A 17,308-nucleotide genomic window follows, 5' to 3' on the forward strand; every position below is an offset into this window, starting at 1 on the left:
CTGCAGCCCGCCATCTTGGTCGGGCATCTTCTACCACACTTGGCCTGGCTCCCGTGTTGAGACTCCTGGCCTGTGTGTGAGGTACTAGGAGACTGCACTGGCGGCTAAGATGACCTAAGAACCTAGTGAGGAGGACAAGCTAGCTCTGGCTTGCCCCCCTCAGCCTCACTCTCTCTGAACTTGGCCTCTCACCCTTCACACTGGGCTGAAGTCACCCGCTAGATACTTCAGGGGACTGGGCTGACGGTGGGTGAGCAGGGAGACATTAAGGAATGACAAGCTTAAAAGGCGGCCCTTGTTATTAGGTTAATAATAACAATCCCTGTACATGTTCAGTACTTACAGCCTGCAAAACACTGACGTCTCATTTCATTCTCACAACAACCACATGGGGAAAGCAGGGCACACAGTACAGTCTTCATTTTATAGGTAAGAAAACAAAAGCTCAGAGAGGTTCGGTGACTTGGCCAAGATCACACAGCTAAGCGGTGAAAGACTCAAGGCTAGTACCTTACTCTTCTGACAGGATAGTGGTCTTTCAACCTCCAACTTGAAAATCACCTGAGATTAACTAACTGCCCACGGGACACACACTAGTGACTCCTAACACCGTTAATACAACATCATGAAACATTTATAGTTGCTTTAATGAGTTCTGTAAAATTATCAAAACAAAATAATCTCCAACAATTTCAAAGGTAAACATGTTACCCAGATCTTTTAAGAAGAAAGTACGTGTAATAATAAACATCAACTTATATATAATATTTATTCTGTACCAGGTACACTCAAAGTAATTCACATAACTCACTTAATCCTCACAACAACCTGTAAGTGAATACTGTTATCACCCCCATTTCACAGATGGGAAAATTGAGGCACAAAGAGGTTAAATATGGTCATATAGATAATATGTGAGAAACAGGAGACAGCTGGCCATCTTCAGGGGGTGACTAAAGCAGACCCATCCCAAGCAGAAGGTCGTGCCAACTGGTGCAGGCCCTCCAAGCTCAGTCTGCACCTGGATATGGCCCTGACAACTTTCTCTTAAGGTGGCCTGTTCCAGGGGATCATGTCCTCTTCAGCTGAAGGGAAAACCTGGGAAAAGGCTATGACTCCAATGACAAAGAGGAGGGAACAGTGAACTAGGAAGAAAGGAGGTGACAAAGGCATGACGCCTGGCCCTCCTCCTGCGCTGATCATTTTCTCAACCTCTACCTGCCGAAGCCTGGATGACAGCAATGGTAACAGGGTTACATCTGTGGTACCTTGTCTCTGCAGAAGGGTGTGGGCGTGCACGGCTGGGCCTTGGCTCCCGGGACAGCCACACTCACCTCCTCTTAGGACGTTAAGTCTATTAGTGAGGCTCAGCAAGGATTCCCAGCCATGTCCTCTGGCACTGCAGCCCGCATCCTTACAGACACAGTGGTGTCCCTGGAGACTAGGAGACCACCCTCCCGGTCTCTGGATTGGTGGCGAAAGGTAACTTTTTCATCCCGCCTGGTCCCTTGGCGTTAAATGAATTCTGCTCACACACAAAGGTTGTGAGAAGTGATGCACGCGGCTCTTTCCTCTTGCAAACACTGCAGTGTCCCTGGGTTGCAACGGGCAGGACTGCGGTAAGAAAGACGCAGTTCCACCCCGCTGGTTTCCCGTGATAAAAGGGCTTTGGAAATCAAGTGCGTAGCCCAGTCTCATTGAGGGAGAAAACAACCACCACCACCCCACACAAGTGAACTCAATCATCTCAGGGAACATAAATTTGCTTGATTTTCCACAGCAGCCGGGTATCTGTTGAAGCGCTGTGCGCCGGGAAGGGACATAAAAGGGGCTATGAAAACCCACAAACATGAATCTCTTCCAGCCTCAGACAGCTTTCCAGCCAGAAGATATGCTGAAATGATGTGCTGCCCAACTCATCTTGGCAAATGAGTAAAATTTTGGCTTCATCTAGCACACAAAGATGGCATTTACAACCTCAGTATGGCATGTTTTGCATTCCTGGACTCAGCTGCAATTAGATTCTGGTAATTACTGTTATGTCTGCAAGGCTCAGATTGTAACCAAGCTAAGATGGAAATGAAATACCCCTTCTTAGAATAGTTTCATTCTTCACTGCTTGGGTAATTACCAACATCATGCCGCGTCCGGGCAGCGGGTGGCTTTATGTCAACAGACACAGAACGACATTCTTTGGGGTTGGGCTCTTCACTAGACAGTGTCTCAGCAAGCCGCAGCTTCTCAACAGGTGACTCGGTTTAATAAACAATCAAATTCATTTGATTTCTTTTGCTGAAGCAAGGTATGATCATCCAGGAAGAACTAGACATGCCTGACTCCCAGCAAGGACAATCACCACGTCACGCATTCCAGTGGATGTGAAATGCCATTTGCTGTTTCATTCCTGCACAGGTAGACAAAGCTCAGATGTTCAGGGCTGGAAGAGGATTCTACCCACCAAATCTCAGAGTTCAGGAAGGGGTATAAAGTAGACAGAGCCCAAAGACTCAGATATGGGCCTCCCCACTGCTGTGGAGTAAGTCCCACAGTCTCTCTTTCCTTTGGGTTTCTCTGCAGTAAAATGAAAATAATAAATGCTGCCCTGACTACAAACTACCTCACAGGGCTACTGTGATGAGCAAACAAGGTGACAGACCTAGGTTAGCCCAGGATATTGTAAAGCATTATTTAAACACTGGGTATTACAGGTTATTACAGTCCCTTCGGGGCCTATTGTGAAGGGAGCTACGTGACTGGAGAATTAGCCTTTGGAATTTCCTCAGTTCATTCTCCTTCCAGTCACTGGAGGTGGGTGGTACGGCCCTGTGGAGGCTGTGGAAAGTGTACAAGGCTCCCAGCCGGTCCTCAGCGGAGCCACTGAACTGGGGGTTGATGGCTGCCCGGCCAAGTTTCTGTAGCTCACCCGTCATGCAGCCTTTGAAGATCAGCCACTCCGGCCAGTGGAAGAAGGAAAGTTTTGCGGGTCTGATGTGCCCCAAAGGGCCCTGCGTTAGGAGCCAAGAGACCTGGTTCTACTATCAGTTCTACCACTTACTAGCTGTGCCATTGTGAAGAAGTCACTTCTCTGTAAAAGGGAAGGTGTCAGATCAGATGATCTCTGAGGCCCCTTTCAGGTCTAGCTAGCAACTCGTTTTCTGTGCCTCTGTTTCCTCATCTGTAAAAGAATGTTCTTCCTCAAAGGGTTGCTGGGAAGATTAGGGGTTGCTGGTATATGCAAAGCCCTGAGAAGCATTTAAGGCAAAGAGTGAGCATTAGATGAGCATTAGCTATTGTGTCCTCATTATAAAAATAAAGGTGGCACAAGAATGCAAATATTCTAAATACTGAACTGTACACTTATAAGTGACTAAGATAGACGGTAAATTTTATGTTATGGATATTTTACCACAATTTTTAAAACATTCAAATAAGTAAATAAAGGGTCTCCTTCAACATGAGGATGCTTCTGAAGGTACTTGCAAAGACCTCAAGAGCCGAGAGAGAAAAGGCAGGAGGAGCCCCAAGGGGCCAGGGCTCCTGCCCCTCTCCTCACAGCTTCCGTCTCGTACCTTTGCTCTCTGTGGCAGGTTCATCATGGTGTCTGGCTTGAAGTCGTTCTTGTTCTTCCGGCAGAGCACGGCAGTGATGATGATAATGATGACCGTGACCACGGCAATGGGCGCCAGCACCGCGGCGATGATCCACAGGTTGTTGGGCGGGTTCTTCACCACGGCTGCGGGAAGAGTGGGGGAAGCACATGACAAGGAGCTCCGGGAGGGGGAAATCAACCAGGAGATAAATGCCCTCCAGTCCCAGGTCGTGAGATGGTTGAGAGGGTTTGGGCTCCGAAAGGCTCTTGCCTTGGCAAGCTACTCAGAGTCTCTGAGCCTCAGTGTCCTTATCTGTAAAATGGGGCTATCACGTTGCAAGGCATCGGAGAGGCAAGGTACACGTGGTGCTTTGGTGTGGCCCCTAGTAGGTGCTCAATAAATGCAAACCTTCACTATGATTAAGAGGAGGAAGAGGAAGATGGATTGGTATCAAGTTTCCCCACTGGTAATGTCCGTGAGTCAAGAGAAGAAGAGTGGGGCAGTCAGGCGGCAAAGGCCACGGAGAGATGACTCTAAATATTGTAGTTAAGTCACCCGCTGAGTGAGCAACGAATAAAACATACCTGAGTGGACAGATCTGCCCCGCCGCCCCCCATGGCTGGCTGGGGAGGCATGGAAATGCCTTGTCTAATCAAAACGATCCAGCTATTCTCAGAGCCAGAGTGAAATAGAGTAATGAAAGTGACTGTCAGTAGGAAGAATGTGTTATTAGAACAGTAGGTGCCTCAAGGAGGGTGGGGCTGGCATTAATTAACTTGCAAAGGGCAACAGGTTGATGGTCAAGCTCTACATCATGATAGGGGTTAGGGCCACACAGGTGTATACACTTGTCAAAACATCAAATGGTATAGTTAAGAGCTGTTCATTTCACTGTATGTTAATTTTATCTAAAACATCACAAACGAATATTGAACTCTAGGTAATGATATGCATACTGAAGGGTTTTGGGTTGAAGTCTAACTGATGTTTGCAACTTACTTTGAAGTACATCAAAAAAATATGGTGGATTAACAGATGAATGGAAAAATAGATGAACAGAGATGTGATTATTAAAATATAGTAAAATGCTAATTGTGGAATCGAGGTGGTAGCAATATGGGTGTTCACTGTACAATTCTTTCAACTTTTTAGTAAGCTGGGTTAGGAAAATGTAAGAAAAAGAAAAAGCCTTTGATGTGAGATGAATGAGTCCTCCCCCCAGGATCCCAGGTGGGGAAGCTTTGGAAACACCTCAGTCCAATCAAAAGGACTGGAGCAAAGAAAACAGTAACCCAAATAATTGTTTATAGGAATAAAGAGTTATTGGAGGGGAGTGGGGTCTGCAGAAAATCTAGAAAAAGGGAACCAAAGATTTATCCACGCCAGGGGAGGGTACCCCGACCAGCAGACATGGGTAACCTGGCCGGATGGCAGGTCTATCTGGTGGGCAAGATGGTTGCAGCTGGCTGTTTGAGCTTGGTGATACTGTTAATACCACACAAGCTCTCTTCTCTCCCACTCCCTAGATGATCTCATGGACTCAAGGCTTAAAAACCATCTGTGCTGTTGATACTCATTTATATCTCTAACCAGGACCACTACTCTGAACTCCAGATTCCTGTATACAACCATCAACTCAAATCTCCAGTTGGATACTTAAGAAATGTCTCCAATATATCCAGAGTCCAACTCTCAATCCCCCCACCCCCCAACCAAACCTGTTCTTCTTGTGAAATTTTCCACTCCAACAGATGGCAACTCCTTCCTTCCAGTTGCTCAGACCAATAACTTTGCCATCAATGTTAACCTGTCTCTTTTACTCTCACCCAATATCCTGTTGAGCAACAAACCCTGTCATCTCCATCTTCAAAATATATCACTTCCTTCTATTGCTATAGTCCAAGCTACCAACATCTCTCACTTGAATTACAGCAATGGGCTCCTCCCTTGTCCCCTATAGTCTATTTGCAAAATAGAAGCTGGAGTGATCCTTTAAAAATTCAGATCACAACATTCTTCTGCTCAAACCCTCCAGAGGCTCCAACCCCACTAAGAGTAAGAGCCAGGGTCCTTATAATTTCTATAAGACCTTAAGTGATCTGCCTGACCAACCATCTAGTTACTTCCTTGCCCTTACAACTCTTCCTTCAACTCACTCCGCTCCAGCCTACCTCCCTCCTACTGTTCCTCAAACATGCAGGACATGCTCCTGCCTCAGGGCCTTTGCACCAGCTTATTTTTCTACCCAGAATGCTCTTCACCTAGATATCCACATGGCTCCCTCCCTCCCTCCTTCAGGGCTCTGAACAAGTGTCACCATATCTGTGAGGCCTTCCCTGTACTCTCTATGAACTATCAATAACAATCCCTGTCCTTAGCACTCTCCACCCCCCTCTTCCTACTTAATTTTTCTCTAAATCAGTGCTTCTCAAACTTTAATGTGCATGCCCATCACCTGGGGATCTTGCTCAAATGTGGATTCTGATTCTGTGGGTTGGGATGTGTCTCCTCTCTCTTTGGGACACAAGTCCACCATCTTCTCAGTCTACTGGCTTTCCAAATAAAGTCACTATTCCTGGCCCCAACAACTCGTCTCTTGATTTATCGGCCTGTCGTGTGGTGAGCAGTACAAGCTTGGACTCGGTAACATGCCTAATAAGCTCCCCAGGGGTACCCATGCATCAGGCCCCCAGGCCACACTTGGAGTGGTGAGGCTCTAAAGTACGTATCACCATCTGCCATTATACATATGTATTTGCTCACCATCTGTCACCCCCTGCCTCTCCATTAGAATGTATACCCTAAGAGAGCAAGGAGGGTTTTTTTTGTCCCTTGTTTGCTGCATTCCCCAGGGCCTAGAACAGTGCCTTGCATATAGTAGGTGCTCAATTAAAAGTTGAATGAATGTGTAACTGAACTACAATTATTCCTGTTGCAATTTGGCTCCCTATACAGATTTCCACAAAGGATAGAGTAACAGCCAGTTAAAGAAATCCCCTCTCCTTGGTAGTTCTAATCCATATTTTAAACTAAATACTTTCAATCTGGTTTATATATCAATCTCTTATAAGTCTGGTTAGCATAAGCTGGTCCTCCTGATCCTGCTTAATTCTGGGGGCTACTAGACCCACAAAGCTGAGGACTGGACTCTGGAATACAAAGACTCCACCAGTACGTGCCACATGGTGAGGGCCTGCCTGAGGAGCCAGCTGGTCTTTCTCTGACTTCGACCACCGCCTGACTTCAACTGGCACCTCATTAGCCAAGATCTACATCTCCTCAGGCAGCAATTGGCTTGGGAGTACTATTAGTACAAAAGAACTTCTTTTCCACAGTTTTCATCAATCAGTGATTAATCACATTATTAACTTCTGAAAACAGCTCATTAGATAACGTGCTCCTGTTGACATTAAACATGTAATTGCTGCTGCTTTTAGTAATTCTGTATTTATAAGTGAGTTTTAGGCAATTAACATTTTTTAAAGCTCAGTGCTTCTGTGAAAAATATCAATATGCCTCTTTTCGGCTATGTTGTTCTATCCTGATGGAGAAAAATGTATAGTGTATCAGAACGTGACACCGTAAATATATTTATCTATGTATATAATTTTTTTCATTAGCAAGAATGAAATATTTACATGTGTTCTGCTTTTACTCAGCTTTATTGTTTTGATGGAAGTGTGCCTTCTTGATGCAGTACGGAAAATCCTTTCACCTCTATTTAAATGGGGAGAGAACAAATTTCTGCTATGTACATTAATAAATTCATTTAACAGTCAAAGCGAAAGTAAAGTTAGGTCAACTGAAGTCATCCAAACCCAGTATATTCATTGGCATAATGATCTAAAACTACAAAGTCATGTACAGAGGTGAAAAGGAACAAATGGTTATTTAACTTACAAGAATGTCAGAGGAAGGATAGGAAAATCAGACAACACATTCTTGAGCTTCTACTGTGTGTCAGGCATTGGGATACACTCTTTGTCAACATTCTCATACCCATTTTTCAGATGAAGAAACTGAGCCCCGGGGAGGTTAGATTTTTTTTTACAAAAATTCATTTCTCTGAAATATACAATTTAAGTCAGTTCTGACTTAACACACATGAATGGAAGTATGTGCATGTGTGCGTGTGCACACACACACACACACACACACACACACACAAAGTATTTGTCAGAGGGAATGAAGTCAAAGGGTCCACATAATCTAAACTCAGAATGAATTATTCTCATGTGGAGCAAATGTTGAAAGGAGAAGGAATCCATTCGAAAAAGCTCCCAGCTCGTTTATGTGGCTGTCAGAACATCAGAGTTCATGATGGCTGTGAGTGAAGCATGGGAGGGTCTAGCCCAGGGCCCAGCAGCTGGTGAGAACTCAGGCCCATCCTGCCCCTGCCCACACATTTCCGTGGCTCTCACCCCACTTGGGTGCAGCCCATGGGGCTCCACTGATCGTGGCCCCTATTCTGCACCTCTGACCTCATTGCTGCTGCTCTCCTCCATCGGGACCTCCTCGCTGGCTCTCAAACCCTCCCCACCCCCCCGCCCGGAATCTTGTCCCAGGTATCCTCAGGTGGTCACTCAAAGGTTACTTCCTCAATATCCTCTTCTCGACCTCCCAGCAATTTAAAATCACAGCCATTATCTCTTCGGCATCCCCTAGCCCTTTCTGTGCTTAATTTTTTTCCATGGCACTTATTAGCATCTAACATATTATTCAGTTATTTTATCTGTTTGACCTGCCTGCTCAGGAATGTAAGGTCCATGAGCGCCGAGGTTTTGCCTGCTTTACTCACAGCTGTATCTCCAGTGCCTAGAACAGTGCCAGACACATAACAGGTGCTCAAAAAATATTTGTTGAAGGAATGAATGAGAGTTCCCTTCACCAAAGGGTCAGTCTATGGCTTTCTTTAAGTGATATTTTTTTTGAGATAAATTTCTGATGGCCATGTAAGGTAAACTAATTCCTGCTCTGGGCTGCTTCTGCATGGGGAGAATTTTCCCTACTCCATCAGCTGGATAACTTCTCTGAGGGGCCTCTCACTCCAGATCCTGCAAAGGGAGTGGATGAAAACCTCCATCGGGAATGCAGTTGCTTCTTTAGAAGTCATTGCTGCCCCATTACGCAGAGATGACACGGGTAGAGTGGGCATCATATATTCCACTGTAGGGCACTGCACATCGGCCCTAGACCTAGCGATTTAGAAGACACTGGAACACACAGAATGCTACATTCTACCTTCAGAGGGACAAGGTGTCTGTTCAATACCATGACTCTCTATTCAAAGTGCTGACCTCAGATTCACATCTCAGGCTGATTTCAAAGCTATTAGGAGAAAATGGGATTTAAAACATCTCTGTTTCTCCTCTTCTTCACTGGCCTTAGTGTCCTCCTCATCTGATCCTGGGATGGAGGCATTTCCCAGGGTCTGTCATCTAGCTATACTCCCTCCAGGACTCGAATTTTCTCCAGGATTTAAATTCTATCCTGTATCTACAACATTCTCAAAATCTATAGTGTTAACTTTGGCCTCTCTCCTGGGATCCAGGCTTGGATTTCCAACAACTTTCCTAACCTCAGCCCTCAATACCCCCATGGCACCCCTTACTAGCTCATCACTTAAACTCCACATGGTCCAAACTGAATAAATCACCTTCTCCCTCCTAAAAGTGCTTCTCCTCTCTAACCCCCTCTCTAATTTCATTAAAAGCACCCTATTCTCTGAATTATATAGGCTCTTAACCTTCAAATCTCCCTTCCCTCTTCATTCCCTCTCCTCGAGTCCTTCTACCTTATGGATAAATGAGACACTCAGCTACCATTCACTACGTGCCTAATAGACACGTAGTAAATGGTACTAAACCCTCTACGTGCAATAATTATCTTCTTTAATCTCCCCAGTAGCTCTACCAGTTCAGTGTTTTGGATATCACTATTTTACGTACGAGGAAAATGTAGGTCAGAGGGTCATTCGTCTTCGGTCTCATTACAAAGGCTCTGCTCTCAACTGCTCTGCTATGGTGTCTTCCAACCACGTGCCTCACTCAGGGCCTGGCAGAGGCATTTAGCAAAAGTGGGTCCTTTGCCTTCACAAGGATAGAGCCAGGCAGTAGCTGGAGCTGGATATTCAAAAAGGAATGAGATGTGGTACCTGCTTTTAAAGAGCTCATGAGGGAGAAAAGCAAGAAAACAACCCATTTGCCCAGTGTGATAAGGGCAATGGAGGCCCCGGGAACTAGGGAAACTTCGGGGAGGGGTCATGCTTCATGGGTCAGGGAAGGCTTCAGAGGCATAGGGAATGTGAAGAATGAATCCTCCCGTGTGGCTGAAGCATTAGGTCTGAAGGAGAGAAGAGTAGCCGTACGGCTGGGAAAGAAGCCTGGAGACCAGGTTGTCGAGGGCCCTGAACATTTGCTGAGCACCTGTTGTGAAAGGCTTCAAAGACCCACTTGAAGAAGATTGGATTTTATTCTGTGAACAGCAGAGAGCCACCAAATATTTTTTAAATGGAGGAGATGTAAGACCAGAACCTGTGTTTATTATAATGACTCTAATTACAGTGTGGACAGTACATTGGTGGCAAAGAGGCTGAGGCTGAGTCATTTGGGAAGCACCTGCAAAGTCCAAGAGGAGATAGTGATGAAATGGAGAAGAGGATACAGTTTGTGAGTTACTCCAGAAGGGAACCGAGAGAGCCAGGTGGATTTGAAGGAAACAAAGAAGTAAGGTTGAGGGCTAGCAGCTCTGGAGTCAGGCACAACAGAGTCTGAATCCTGGCTCTCTGCGCCAGAGTCAAACCTCTAAGGTCACCCTTAGATGACCCCTTGACTCTCATTTCCACAAGGCTCCGTGCACCTTCGAATTTGATGTGACTGCTCTCTGCTGCCTGTGCTCTCAGGCCTCCCACTGCTCCCATCCATTTCCATCAGCAAAGTCCCCTTACCTCTCCTCCTGACACTCCATTCACCTCTTGCTCTAAATAAGGCCAGCTCTCCCATTTCTGCCCCTTCCCAAGTACCACAAGGCCTAGAGTAGATGTGAGGAGGTCAAGGAACTGACCTCAAAGTAGAGGATGGGTTGGGACAGGAGAAGCGATGGAGAGGAAGAGACAATGAACCAGGATGATGGGGGTCAGCTTGGGTTCTAGAGGTGACCACAGTGAGGAAGGGGCAGTTCCAAGCATCTAGAATTTTGAAAGAATAGAAGAAATGGTCTGAACGTAGCAATGAGGACCCAGGAGGAGGGGAGCCTTGCCAATCTTACGGTGTTTCTCTCATCAGTTTGCTGATGCTTAGTGTATACTACCGCACCCTTGCTCACATGCCCCCCCCCCACAATCTCAGCCTCAGCTGCCAGCTTCATTATGCCCCAAGAGAGCAGAAACAGCCACAGAAACATCCTCAGGTTTCCATTACCAAATGCACCCCCTGACCAACACCCACACCCCTGTACTCTGCTTTCCTTCCTGGTGCAAAAGACTGAGCCATCGCTGCTCCTCGCTGAGTCTGAACCCTCCACCTGTACCACCCCCTCGAACACGTACGGACTTCACCCCTGCAGTGTTCGCCTCTCTTCTGCATCGTCAATTTCTCCCTCGCAATTAGTCACCCGTAATAGTCAAGCGTACCCCAGTCTCTCCCATATGCCCCTCCAGCAACTGTCCCGTTAATCTTCTCCCTTTGCTGTCACTGCTTCCCCCCCTCCACGCTCTCCTGGGTCCACTCCAGCCAAGCTGTCTCCACCACCTCTTCCTGGAAACCCCTCCTGCCAAGGTCACCACCGAACTCCAGTTTACCAAATTCACTTCATCTCCATCCTTCCGGAACAGAAGGTGACACAGCAGCTCCCTCCTTCTGCATCTCAACAAATGACACCACAACCAGTGCTCAAGCAAACACCTGGGAGTCGCCCTTGAGTCCTCCAGCCCTCACCTCCTCCTGCCACGCACACAATCCATTACCTTGCCCCATCAGCTCTGTCTCCAAAAGTATCCCGAATCCAACCACTTCTCTGAGTCTCCACCTCTGACACCTTCCCCTCTCACCTGGGCACCTACAATGGTTTTCACTCCGGCCCTCTACCCATTCATTCTCTACCTGGAGAGACGGAGAAAGAGCTGAGAATGGAGCCCTGGGGAACCCACATAAAGAAGATGCAGTAAAACTGATGAAGCTACGAGTTGACCTGACCAGAGATGGGACAGAGCCCACAGGGAGGGAAGGAGAGAGGTGCAAAGGAAGAGAATCTTGGTTACAAAGTCATTTCAAAGACAAGGTTGTAGAGGGTGACCATTTCCAGGCAAAGGTGTGTCTGTGAGGATGTGCTGGCCGAGCAGAAGTGAGGGCCGTAACAGCATGTGGGCTGGACCATCCCTGTGGAAGCCACACCTACCCCGGACGAAGGCAGGAGACGAGGAGGAGAGGAAAACCATGAGCCAGGCGTCAGGTTCCTGAGGAACGTGGACACCAACTAGGAGATCAATGGGAGATGACCTTCCAGGTCCTGTATGCTCGGTGTGCTGTCAAATCTAATATTTCTACCACACAATCTCTCATCTTCATCCATCCCCTGTCCCCTTGCTTCCTTCACAGCCCTTTTTTGGGGCCCCAATGCCTGGGCCACCAGAGAGACTCATTAGTCCTGCCCCTTCTCATCCTGGACACTGCCGACAGATTAACCTCCCTGGATAAGGGGTACTTCCAGGGATACTACTCCCCTGCTCAGAAATGTCCAATAGCCCCCCACAGCCAATCACATCACGTACAATCTCCTTCCTCTGCCATCCAAAGCCTAAGTCTCCTAAGCAATGCTCGTTTCGAATCCCATCATCTCCTCCTCATGTTTCTGTACCCCAGGCAGCTTGAACGCCTTGTTTTCAAGAACGCCTGGTACTTTTCACCTCCCTTCTATTTCTGCTGCTCCCTCTTTCTGGACAGTACATCCTCCTCTCCCTCTGCTGAAACTGTAGCATGCAATACAGTTAAGAACACACTTTTGAAGTCAAACAGATCCAGATTCATATCTTGGCAACTCAAGTACTAGTTCTGTGATGTTGTGCGAGTTAGGTAACTTTTCTGAGCCTAGGTTTCCTCATCTGTAATTTGGAGCTGAATAAAGTTGCCCCAGAGAAACTGAGAAAATCTATGTAAAGCAACAAGCATAGTAGCTGCCAGGGGAGGGTCCTCAAAGAGGCAGCTGTTATGTTTCATATCCTTTCTCTGTTCATCCTTTCCGGATGCCCCTTCAGAGCAATCTGTCCCTCTGTTGAGCCCTGTATCAATCACATTGTCTCCTCAAAGCATTCCTGCATTCTATGCCTTTATATCTGCATTAATGCCTTCTCTGCTCCTTAAAGGCAGTGACTGGGACTTGCCCACTTCTATATGTCCTCCAGCACTGAACACAGTTCACGCAGGACTCTACAAAGCTTATTGAATGAAATTACCTTTAATTCCCCAGCAGACAAATACCATCTCAGCTGTGGTGATTTTTCTAACTGTTCACAAGATTATACTGAGGAGGAAGAGAGGATAGGACCTGGGGGAAAGCAGTATTATCATCATCCTAGTAGCCAAAACATATCCCTTACCCAAAACCTATTGCTCCAAACAACACAGGAAACAACTGGTTGATTTGAGAACCTTCTAGAACAGAAGTATGTTTAGCTCTGGGTCTATTAACATCCAAGTGATTCAGGAAACATTTACTGGTATTAAAAATAACGAATGATGGGACTTCCCTGGTGGCGCAGTGGTTAAGAATCTGCCTGCCAGTGCAGGGGACACAGGTTCAAGCCCTGGTCCAGGAAGATCCTACATGCCACAGAGCAACTAAGCCCAAGCGCCGCAACAGAGCCTGCACTCTAGAGCCCGCGAGCCACAACTACTGAGCCCACGTGCCATAACCACTGAAGCCCGCGCACCTACAGCCCATGCTCCACAACAAGAGAAGCCACCACCATGAGAAGCCCGTGCACTGCAACGAAGAGTAGCCCCCGCTCACTGCAACTAGAGAAAGCCTGCACGCAATGAAGACCAAACAGCCAAAAATAAATAAATAAATATATTAAAAATTTAAAAATGAATGAATGGAAAGGTTATCCCCTTACGGTCAGCTTGCAGAAGGACAACGTGATGCAGGGTCAAGGCCATCCTTTGGGAGTCAATGGTGCTCAGGATCTTGGCAGCTGCAGTCCCCAGCAAAGGCTTCCCATTGTACAGGGTGTAGTAAGTCAGCTCCGCGGGGTCCTTGGGTCCTGGCACCCGCTGCATCTTTACCATCTTTCAGAAAAAGACAGGCCATGTTTACAGGGCATCCTGCATCAACTCTGCAATCACCTGGGCAATCAGCAGGCTGTCTCCCGACTGCAAAGCCTTCCGTGGCTAAGTGGACCCATGACGTATATATTAGACATCACCCTTTGCATACCTCCCTTTTTTCTCAAAAAACCCTGCTATGGCTGGAGGAGGGAGGCAGCGAGGAGAAAAGGGTTTTGAAAATATAAACATCTGGAAAGGACAGTTCCAGGCTGGAGAAGGAAACGCTGAAATGATGATGTCTTCCAGCCTCCAGAGAACTCTGGCCTCATTTGAAACTAGGCCTCCACATTAATTCAGGGCATGTTAGGTTATTCTCAAACAAGATTTCTAATTTCAAATTCCTGCAATTGCCAGAGAGGAAAAAAAAATGAACTTATATGTCTGCAATTCAAAAGAACTCTGATAAAAGCAGTACTTGGAGACTCAAAGATCTTTTTCTAAAATAACCTTTGTTGCTTTTTCTCACTGTACAAGTTATACATGGTCATTACAGAAAATCTGAAAATATAAAAAAGCATCGAGAAATGAAATAAAATAAAAACAATCTGGAATCCTTCCACCACAAGCTAATTACTTTTACCATTTTGGAGTGTTTGCTTCTATTATTTGTTTTTCCCACACAGGCCTTTATTTATCATTTTACAAAATTATTTATCATACTCTCTATATAGTCTTATATATTGCCATTTTTACTTGCATCCATAATGGGCTTAAATATACCAAAAGCATAAGTGTTAATTTCTACACAGCATTCCAAGGCATGCCTCATAAACTTAGTCAATCCTTTGTTGTTAAACACTTAAATTTACTCATTTTTCAGCATTGTAACTAACAATTGATAATCATTATAAATACATAAAACATACATTTAAAACCTACATACTGTTCTACTGTATGTATTCTCATAAACCTAACTAACCCTTCATTTTTAAACATTTAGGTTGTTTTCAACTCTTTACTAGTGTAATTAACCATCGATAAACATTATGGCATAATATAGTATTTTCCAAAGTGTACATTACAGATTACGAGTTTCACAGGATATTAAAAGATGTTACAAAAATGTTTATAGCAGCATTGTTCATATCATAGCAAAAAAAATCTGAAAATTCAGAATTCACCAACCGTAGGATGCATACATGAGTTATGGTACAGTCACACAACGCAATATTATAGTCATGTAAATGAACTATGGCTCTTTGTATCAGTATAGGTGAATATAAAAGCCTGATATGGAGCAAAAGAAACAAACTACAGAATATAAAATGCAAAACCGAATGATGTACTACTCAAGAATACACATGAGGATGGTAAAATCTATACAGAAAACACAGGTGTGATTTAATACAAAATTCAGAAGCACAGTCAACTCTGATGGGAAGGAAGTGAGTATGTATAATCAGAAAAGACACAGAAAAAGCTTCTGGGATAAGGTAACAGTAATGTTCTTACTCTTTGGGTTGTGGGTTCTTTTTTACTAGTAATCTTTACACTCTACATATTTTTATGCTCCTATGTATGTATGCTATAAATAACAATTAAAATAAATATTACTACAACCCAATAAAAAATGGGTTTTAAAAAAGTCTGACCAGACACTTCACAAAGGAAGATATCTGAATGGCCAATAAGCATATTTTTTAAGTGCTCAATGAGGAGATTCAATTTAAAACCACAAGTCATCACTATCAACCACCAGAATGGCTAAAATAAGAAGGGCTGACAACATTGTGTTGATGAGGAGGTGGGGTAACTCCACATCTGGTTGGTGGGAGTGGGAGCGTCAAACTGTACACTTTGGGAAAAGGTCTGGCAGTCTCTCATAGAACTCACATACACCAACTCTATGACCCAGGAATTCCACTCCGACATACCCAAGAGAAATGAAAGCACATGGCCACGGAAAGACCTGCAGAAGAAGGTTCATAGAAGCTTTGTTTATAATAGCTAAAAATTGGGAAAAGCCCAGGTGTCCATCAACAGAAGCATGGATAAACAAACAGTAGTATATGTCATACAAGGGAATATTATTCAGCAATAAAAAGGAATAAACTACTGAATAAAAGTACAACATGGATGAATCTCAAAAACACTACAGAGTCAAAAAAGCCTTATACAAGAGAGAATATACTGTAGGATTCCACTTATATGAGGTTCTAGAACAGTCCAAACTGATCTATGGGGTATGGAGATGATATGTTATCAAATCTAAAACAGTAACATAATACACTGTTAATTGTAGAACCTAGTCGGTAAGTAAATGGGTGCTTATGTCATAATTTTTTCAACTTTTCTGTGAGTTTGAAAATGCTTATAATAAAATGTTGGGGAAATGTAGATATTATTATAAACAAGGGTCTTATTGGCATTTAAATGTAGAAACCAGTATATTGAAGAAAGTCAAGGAGATTTCTTTACTTGCAGGTTTTTTTAGAGTCTTTGGTATGCCAATATGCCTTTGGAATCTTCAAGTACATTCTACAGGATACAGCCTTGCCCAAAGTGACCTGGCCAGAAAGCCCCTTTGTCTCTGAGCACCTCAAAGAGTCATTTTCTGGACACTCTCTGAGAAACACTGCTCTTACCCTTTCATCTTTGTGTTCACCTCTATCTCCTCGAAATGAATTTCTAGGAGTAATGTTGTGACCATCTAAAAGATTCTTGTCTAAATTGCTCACCTGCCCTCCAGCAAGGTCATATCCATTTACTGTGTTTGAGGGTGCCCACTTCACTGCATCCTCAACACAGGATAGTACCATTTTATTCATCTTGAAAATGGCATCCTGTGGTAGTTAAAACTTGCATTACTTTGATGACAAGAGTTAAATGTTTAAAAATGCTTACTGGTCATATATGTATATCCTCTTTGGACTAAATTTTTCAAATACATCCACTAGAGAAATATCTTTAGATTCTAGACCTTAAAATCTCCATATTCATGAAGGTGGCTCATCTTTAAAAATGATCTGAGCCAAGACGAAAGACTTCTCTGGGTGAAGGATGATATAAGCTATGTAGAGTGAATTTTATTTGGGAAACTTGGGGGTGTTATTTCTGTCCCCAGTTGGAGAGGAGGTAGGGAGAGCGTTAGTATAACCAGGCACAAGGTGAATGAACATTCAGGTATCTAATAACTTCACTCAATTTCAATTTAATAGCAAATTCTTCTTACCAAATTTCTCCAAGGATGATGTTGGAAGGTGGCCTACAGCCTCAGTAAATTGGGGATTCGCAGAAATAAACCCCTACTTACTTCACTCAGGCTTTCCAGACAACGAAAGGGACCAAGCACACTGAGTACTCAGAAAAAAAGAGGAAACAGCATCTCACTGGGCTCTTTTAGACACTGAGAATGTGCTGGGTTTCTTAGGTTTACAAATAACACCAGGAGTATAG

The 17,308-nt window shown here is 44.7% G+C and overlaps 1 protein-coding gene across 4 annotated transcripts in view; it reads right to left on the reverse strand.

Moving 5' to 3' along the window:
* Nucleotides 1-17,308, reverse strand: part of KIAA1549L (KIAA1549 like) — a 295,434-nt gene that overhangs the window by 90,428 nt on the left and 187,698 nt on the right. For all 4 annotated transcript variants that reach the window (XM_067038032.1, XM_067038031.1, XM_067038028.1 and 1 more), the window contains 2 exons: nucleotides 13,702-13,873; nucleotides 3,570-3,733 (listed from right to left, as the gene is read on the reverse strand). In XM_067038032.1, the coding sequence (XP_066894133.1) occupies nucleotides 3,570-3,733; nucleotides 13,702-13,873 (336 nt within the window). The remainder of the gene's footprint in view (nucleotides 1-3,569; nucleotides 3,734-13,701; nucleotides 13,874-17,308) is intronic.

Source organism: Kogia breviceps, chromosome 7 (genome assembly GCF_026419965.1).
Source record: "Kogia breviceps isolate mKogBre1 chromosome 7, mKogBre1 haplotype 1, whole genome shotgun sequence".
NCBI classification, from domain to species: domain Eukaryota; kingdom Metazoa; phylum Chordata; class Mammalia; order Artiodactyla; family Physeteridae; genus Kogia; species Kogia breviceps.